Source organism: Notolabrus celidotus, chromosome 5 (genome assembly GCF_009762535.1).
Source record: "Notolabrus celidotus isolate fNotCel1 chromosome 5, fNotCel1.pri, whole genome shotgun sequence".
NCBI classification, from domain to species: Eukaryota; Metazoa; Chordata; class Actinopteri; order Labriformes; family Labridae; genus Notolabrus; species Notolabrus celidotus.
The window spans coordinates 13,662,748-13,671,428 of record NC_048276.1 but is presented as its reverse complement, the minus strand read 5'-3'; the positions used below and the strand labels follow the sequence as shown (position 1 = coordinate 13,671,428).

At 40.6% G+C, this 8,681-nt stretch overlaps 1 protein-coding gene across 1 annotated transcript in view; it reads left to right on the top strand.

Annotated features, from left to right (window-relative positions):
• The window catches only part of gucy2d (guanylate cyclase 2D, retinal), a 9,425-nt gene extending 6,237 nt beyond the window's left edge, over nt 1-3,188 (top strand). The window contains exons 15-18 of the mRNA XM_034683964.1: nt 412-510; nt 1,497-1,591; nt 1,676-1,758; nt 1,957-3,188. Coding sequence (XP_034539855.1) covers nt 412-510; nt 1,497-1,591; nt 1,676-1,758; nt 1,957-2,041 — 362 coding nt within the window. The 3' untranslated portion in view covers nt 2,042-3,188. The remainder of the gene's footprint in view (nt 1-411; nt 511-1,496; nt 1,592-1,675; nt 1,759-1,956) is intronic.
• The last annotated feature ends 5,493 nt before the right edge of the window (nt 3,189-8,681 follow it).

Genomic DNA, 8,681 nt, shown 5'->3' with positions numbered 1-8,681 from the left:
TTTTACCTCCTTTATCCTCGTCTGGAACTTATTCCTGGAACAGTGAAACGCTATCCACTTAGAGTGCTGTCATCCAATTAACACACAGCATACTTTGGATTTCTAACTCTATTCTATGATTTTGTGTTTGCACATAGACCAGGCAGTTTAATGCAGCTCTGATTACAAATAACAGAAAATGAACTGTGTAGATTTATTGAATTATAAAATGCTAACAGAATATGAGACTATTAAAAAAAGAAGAAGAAGATGAATATTGAAAACGGAGTCCTCAGAGGGCCAAAATTCAAGTGTTTAAAAGAAAAAGGGTTAATCATTTCCTCTGTTGCTTTCCAAGAAGAATTGTCCCAATCAAAGCCTAATTTACGTCTGTGTGTATCTGTGTGTGTTCTTTGCACGCTATGTTTGCAGGCCCAGTGGTAGCAGGAGTGGTGGGTCTTACAATGCCAAGGTACTGTCTGTTTGGAGACACTGTCAACACAGCATCTCGAATGGAGTCCACAGGGTTGCGTGAGTGTCTCATTCTACAGACCATTATAATTTTCTTTTGTATTACTTTTTGACACAGTGGTTGGGAGGTCAGGTGTAGTTAGTGTGCATGCTGCTTGAGGCTAAACAGGGCTTTAAGTGTACAGTCCTTACTAATCCTTTAAGGCTATCAGCGGAGCGAGAGGCCAATTTGAAGTTTCAGTCAAATGTCGTCAACGACCAAGTTTGCCTCAGGTCCCCTCTGCATGCTGTTCAAATCAAAAAGTCAAGAATCAAACATTAATGATTATTTTCTTATGATCTGGATAAAACACTAACGTTTGATGGCACTGCCTGAAGATCATTTTGTAATTTTTTTTTTTTTAAGAGTAGTTAAAATGATAGTACAGTTTGCATAACAAAGATTGAAGACAGGGGACACCCCGATTAGCTATCTCTAATACATTTGAGAAGTGTGGAATCACATGATTATAATATATAAACTATAGTATATGTAAGATTTGTAAAAATAATACATACATACATATGAAAAGTGATTAATATAGACTACAGTACTTCTGAGACTTTCTATTTATCACCAGCTATACCATACTAAAACAACATCATATCCTGCTGAGACATGTGTTATTCCATCAGTTAAAATCTTGGTTCCACAGGTATATATGATAAATAGATATATAACAGCTGGTCATATGATCATTTAAATGGATTTCAGGGTAGAGTACAAGTTGAGGAGCCCATGTATTTATATTCATACCAGCTAACAGCAGCATTAGTCTTATTCACTATATCTTAATTTGACCCTACTTGGTATCATATAAGTAGCTAAGCAGTAATGAGTAGTCTACTGCCACCAAGTGGCATACTATAGAAATGGCAGCTTGATGTTGACATTTCACACAAGTAATTATATTCAAGTTTAATACGTTTAAAAACTGAACTGGACTTTACATACATGAAATTTGAGCATGTGAATCCTGAGGATTTTTCTGTATTTGTCATCACAGCTTACAGAATCCATGTCAATAAAAGCACAGTTGATGTCCTGAACAGCTTGAAGTTGGGATACAAAATTGATTGCAGAGGCATGACCGAGTTAAAGGTAAAGTCAAGTATGAAAAAGCACTTTCAAATCATACCCATATTATTTGGCCAGATATTAATGTTGATGACTGTTTATTTCTAGGGAAAAGGTGTTGAGAACACCTTTTGGCTGGTAGGGAGGGAGGACTTCACTAAGCCTCTTCCTATTCCTCCAGATATTCACGGGTAAGAGATTGTTTTGTTGTTTCTCCTAACATGCATCAACATGATGATCCAATGTCATCTGATCATTACATTTCTGCTGGATGATTTTAGACAACAACAGAGTGATGAAATGTAATGATTAATTGGTATATATGGCACAATGTGCTGTGCTCTGTGTCTTTGTCAAGGTACTAACAGAGCTGTTTTTTCCTAACACAGGGGAGGCAACCATGGTATCAGTTTAGAGGAGATACCTCCTGATAGAAGACAGAAATTCCTGGACCGACAGAAGAAGATGGGCTAGCTTCTTCTTTTTTTTTTTTTCACAAAAAAAGAGTAGCAAGATTTCCCGGTCATGGACACACAAAGAGATGCATGAATGAGGAGCCGAACATCCATCTGCAGAGCACTTTAACTTTTGCTATGCTGAAAAATGAAATCCTGCCGCAGCAAAATCGCATTTTTTGGATATATCGAAATCATTTCTGTAAAAAAAAGACTCTTGCTTGGGGATTATCATTCTCTTCCTTCATAGTTTTAGCAGATTGATGCCACTGTAAACCCTCCACAGTCCTGAGTTGCAGAAATTAGGCAAGCAAAGGCAACTGTCCAAACTGCATTTGTTGAAGGGATGTCTGTTCTGAAAAAGGTGTTGGTTTGGAGAGCAGCAGCTGCCTGACTGTAAGGACTGTAATTGTGATGGATGTGTCTAAAAGTGAAACCGTCTCATCTAATACTTCATGTACTGTATATGTGTTTGAACTGATCTTTGTGCTCTTTAGAGGTATTGGAGAGATGTGATCATGATGAGTGTACGTAACAATCATTTCAGGTATAATGGACTCTCGGTTAGAGAAGTAGTCTTTCATATCAAACCAAAATTCAAATGATTAGGTCAGTCAGGATGGAGAGCTCAGGCCAGGGATCAGTTATGATTTTGCTTTTGTTTATTGTTTATTCACACATCTGATGTACGAAGCCATACTATATCTGAATACGTCACACAGAGCACCTGTTTGTTTGTTTGTTTTTATCTCAAAACTCTATACTTTTGATTCATGGGTCTGTTAAAATTAGACTCCACTTTAGGATTTATTCATCCTAATTTACCAGTTTGAATAATTATATCTAAGGACAAGAATGTGCTCTAACATTGACTTTAGCATTATTTTTCTGATGGTGATGGTTTTTCGACTTAATTTTATGCTAATGCCCTTTTGTTTTGTGTATTGATTTGAACATTTTCTACATGTAAAAGAAGCACATAACATGCAAACATGACCCAAACCACTTTACTGACTTGTATGTAGCTTATTGCTCAAACACGCTTCATGCATTCCTAGGTGCACTGTAACACTGTACCATGAATTCAGCCATGCATGCTGTGTGTTGCACATTGCTCTAATAGGACAGGAGTAGGAGGACCTGGTTATTGTGTCATACAGCATATCTTCCTGGGTCAACTGACTGAAATAATCATCTCCAATAATGTGCTGCAGCAGATTGAGCCTTTTCATGTGCATCACTATCTTCTAGAGGAAACTGTCTGGCTTGGTCTTGAGCTTCTCAAGTATTATCTTCTCTTTCTGCTATTCAGGCCCCCAAAGAGAGACTGTAGCTGAATGTCCTCTGAGAAAAATAATTCACTAAGTTCCTCCTGTGTTCAACCCCAGGGGAGCTGTGTTGTATCATGCAGAAGATACTGGGGATGCATGCATACAAGAAGGGGAGGACAGGGTCTCATGAGTCATCTCTCCTTTGCTGGGAGATTTGTATATACTGTAAATTTGTACATATAGCTTGTCTTTCTGTCCTGCAGAGTTGGAGACTTTCAGTGAAGTTTTTCTCTGCTTGGATTCCCTAAACTCCTGAAAAAAAAGAGATATCAACAAAACAGGGGTTTAAATACAATGCATTTAATAAGAGAGCAACTTGTGGCATTGTTCACTCACTCTCTGTTGGCTTATTGTCTGCCACAGCCCTAATATTGAAGTAACAATGAGCAGGCGATATCAAGTTGGGTTTTTTCTCCTATAAGAGTTTTTGTTTCATTGAGGGCTCTCTGCTCTCTGCTTCTATCATACACTGACTTGTCAAAGTTAGTCTGAAAAAAAAGAGCTTTATTATCATGTGGCTTGTGGTGTGGCATTTCTCACTATCAGGTGTTTAGCACCAGCACCGCCTCTTCAAACACGATTAAACCGCTGACGAAGAAGAAACACAGGAATCTGGATGGAGACGAAGAAGCTGAATGTTATTTTGATGGGTATCTAAAGAATAGAATAAGTTATTCTATTGCATAGGTAGGCTCTATATTTCTAGGTTTTTAATCAATTTGCCAAATAGATAGATCTCATCAAAAATGAATGGACTGTATTGTTCATTTTGAAAGTGATCTCAACGTGTTTCTGTAAATAAATTATGGTTTTAGTGAAAATGGTGTATATTTGTCTTATTGCTCTCTTATGTGTTGAAGCTATTTTCCTAAATGTTGCCCTAACTGCACACTTTATTAAAATTCTGAACAAGTGGAACAATAAATTATAAGATCAATAAAGGCTGGTTAATTAAACTGTAAATCCTCATCAAGCCATTCTTTGCTTGGCATCCCTACATTAGAGGCTTATATCTTTCAAATCTGATTCATATCATTAATTATAACAAGCTCTATGTTTTTAAACAGGATTTAACACCGGACTACAAAGGATCACATACTTAAAGCAGCACAAACATTAAATCTCTCTGTAAGGAAGGGACAGTAACTCAATTGAGGTCTGCTGAGGTGACACGCTACCATAAATCCTTAAGCAAGTTACAGTGACGGTAACAAGCTTTGTGCTGGCATGTTCTTTTACTTTAGCTGGTGTGACACTGCTATTTCTATAGTGGAACAATCCCATGAAAGAGTATGGATTGCTTTACCCAATGCTACTTTTGAGCAATATGCTACATATAGCAGTGAGGTTGCTAGGTTTTTGTAGTGAGCGCCCAGTGTAAATTGAGAGTCTCCACTGTAAAAAATAAATTGAAATAATATCACAGGACCTCCAACACCCACCTCCATAAAAAGTGCCTTGTCCATAATGCCACAGTAACAATTAAATAACTGTTACCTCTACTTCTGACCTACTCAAGAACTGCACATTCACCATGAGCCAAGGACTCTTCTAATGACACAATAACCTACATAATTGGAGTTTTGGCAACCCCACTGACCAGATTGCTTGCTCGTGTATTTCTCTGTGTCATGTTCCGGATCAATCTGTTAACTGGCTTTACCATCCCGCCTGCTCATGCCCTAATGTGACCCACTGAGCTACTTGGTGAGTCTGTCAGGTTTTTGAGGCTACCCTGTTTGGTTGTCCTTCAGCTGCATGACTGTCACTTTGTTTTGGCTCTCCTCTGCTGTGCTTAGACCCTACTCCACTTCTGCTGACCTTGTTTCGTTCAGAGTGAAGATCTGCCTGATCTCTGGTGCTTTCCACAACATAAAGAAGAGGTTCAGTATGAACATATAACTTTCCCTGTCACAGTTACTTGTCGTTGGCTTTTAAAGGTGGATTAAGAATTATCAAGGGATACCTCAGGGAGTGTGCACTCTATCTTTGGAGAGTTGTCTAGGGGAGTTTCTGCTTAAGAGGTCTCTGCTATCCAGCTGGTGATGCGTTTGGACCAGTAAAACCCAGATTCAGTCTGCATGAGAGGTTCTCGCTTACACAAGACATGGCAACCTCCAAGAGAGCTAGATCTCCCTCGTCACTGTCTGTGCCCTCAGTCTCTCTGTCACTCTGCTTTGTGATGCTGTCTGGGAATCCTCCCACACAATAAGTAAGAAAGAAGCGTGCCAAGTTGTCGCATGCACTGTACGGTTATGAGGAAAATCAGTGCCTGTGGCATCTGTGGCCATCTGTGCTTATACTGAGTGATAAATTCCTAATCGTACCACCAGAAGTTCAGCTGAGGCGCTCTGTGTTGTACTTCTCTATAGGATGATGGGGCTTGTTCTTCACTTTTGCACTCTTGTGATCTGCCATTACCCCTCGATCAAATTGCTCACAAAACTCACATGCTGGTCTGCTGGTCTTGATGTGGCTCCTTCATGAGCCTGTGGTACACAATTTTGGATAAAGTGCCGGCTGCACAAAGCATCAGAACAAGACAGGTATGTAACTGATGCCAAAGTAGTCTGATGTCAACTTGGCTCCCCATCTTTGCTCACACCCATCAGCTTTGGATGTGTCGGTAAGGCGATCAGTCAGTCCCATGTCATGGTGTGAGCTCATGTTTTTTGTGCAACCGTGGCCAAAAACTGCAACTTTTCGGGATTTGACCTATCACCCTTTTACCCATTGGCAGCATCAAGCACATCACTTAACTGTCTTCTTTAATTTTCAGAATATTGATCCTCTTAAGGCTGCATTGTGATTGTCGAGTTGGGATTTCTGCCTAGTCTGGCATGCAAGAGGTGCAGGGCAAGCCCAGCAAGGATGCCACACTGCTACTGTATTCCCTGTCATCAAACTGACCTATGTTGGTGTTCAACAAGCTGCAATCTACAGTGTTGAAAAATGAACATATGTATAAAACATAGACATAGTTTCTGTGATGTCACCCATCAGTTTCTGAAATAGAGCTCTGAAGCCTATAAATGGCAGTCGCCATATTTGAAATGCAGACTCAGCCTAAGTTTTAGTCGACCTAGCAGGAGGTGTTGATTGTTTATCTTTTGCTCTAAATATGACCTGAAATTGGGGGTGTATGTGGCTTCCTGGGCTTTTGCAGCCAGCCTCAAGGGGGCTGCAGATTTTTAGCACTTCTGCATTGGCTTCATTTCTTAACATTGGAGGTTAGAATTTAAGGCTTTGACTGGACATGCCATATCTCTTCATCAAAGATTGCTTTAAAATATCCTTTATCTTTAATATTAGATTGTTACATTTCTTGAATAGAGTGTGGTAGTTATCATATTATTTCACATTCACTGTGTGGAACTTGGTCAGACTAGCCCTGACCACTCCAACAGCAAAATCTGAAGCTGTTCTCTCCCTGTTTTTTTACTGTCATCCCTCATTTAATAGAAAATGTATGAGATTAACTGTCTGATCGTCTACATGATCACAAACATAGTGTTTCCCTGCTGAACACCGTGTTCCTCTGTGCACCTCATCAGTTCTGAAGCCTCCCCTGACATATGACTGGCACCGGCTTGGAAGTGCCAGTCTGGAAGAGGCTGCGTCAAGTCCAACAGAGGGAGCCAAGAGGAAACCGGAAACTGAGCAGAGGGGCTTTCACAATAAAGGCATATCATGTACCGTGTAGTTACAACCGCATATAATAAAACACTGGGAAGGGTTTTTTATTGTCCATAACCCTATCAACCAAACTTCAGACAAAGATTGTATGTGTTGGTTGTAGGGTTATATGGGCCTGTAAAATTTCAGATCACTGTTTGCTACCTGAGGGAGTGACACTAATGGAGATAATGGCATGATATGTGGTGAAAATGTTGGTTCAGCTACTCACTTTGTCAGATAAAATCTTCCTGGTAGGTTAATGAACTTCGGCATCATGGCGCCATGTTGATTTCCAGGAACCAAAAGTGACCACATTTATTTTAGACAGAGGTTGGCGGTGGGGATGAGTGAGGGGTTAGCAAAAATCAAGTAATCAAAGATATCTTAGCCCGTGTCTCGAGCAGTGGCGGTTCTAGACCAATTTTACTGGGGGGGCCAGGCTGGGGCTAAGGGTGTTGTGACAAAAGAGACTGAGAACAAACAGGCAAAACATCAGTGCATCCCCATATACTAGACATATATACTGTGTACTATATCAAAATGCAGACTGACAGCAGCTGTTTGGCTGTTTACACTCAAGATGAGTCCCTCAGTGCTCTAAAGGACTGGAACCAAGTCCCACAAGCTGGCAACCCTCCAAAATTCATCCCAAGTAGTGCTTCAACTTTAGCCTGTAAATGTGTGAGAAACAACGACCCTAGTTGTCATGACCGAGTCAAATAGCCTCATGCCGAAAATATTTTCGAAAGCCTTATGTGGATTCTCTAGAAACTGCACACTTTGGCGCTTTTGCCGGACAACCCACATCACTCTGACTCTTTCTTCCCTATATTGGCTTCCAGTTAAATTTAGGATCCATTTTAAGGTTCTAGTTTTTTGTGTACAGAGCAAGCGGCAACCTCCGGTCTAAAAATATGAGTCCAATGCGGAAGTGTTAGAAGCTGCAGTTCATCGAGGATCCTCTTGAGGCTGGCTCCGGAAGTACCGGAAGTCACATACACATGAATGGGGAAAAGACGATCTTTGCAGCATTAATAAACATGTTTACAGCCTGGTACAAAGATGAGTGTAGTCTGAATAGCTAATTTCTCGATGTCCTCTCACTGTGAGGGGGGTGAATTTTTTTCTAATTCGGTAATTTGGAAGATATTGAGATTACTAGTCTTCCAATGAGAGGCACAGCTGACTGCAGGAACACTGCAGCTGTTGGCTAGGAGGCTCAAAGCCCGCCTCTTTACGTCACACTGGCTCGACAGAAGCAATATGGCTGCCGCAGCCGATTGGTCTCAAAACAGCTCTTCAGAAACAGATGGGTGACGTCACGGATCCTACGTCCATATTTTTTACAGTCTATGGTACAGAGCTTTGCGTGGTCAGGCTCCTGAATACATCGCTGACCTGCTCCACCCCTACCTCACCAATAGGTCACTCAGGTCTTCTGACCAGGGCTTGCTGGTTGTCCCTCAAGCTCGTCTAAGAACAAAAGGTGACAGTGCTTTTGAAGTGGTGGCACCAACATTGTGGAACGCTCTTCCTGTAAATGTTCGTTCAGCTGTCTCTGTTGTCGCCTTTAAAAAACTTATTCAGACACTTTTATTTAAACAGGCCTTCGAGTCACCTTGTACAGACTAATGTTTTAATTATGCTATT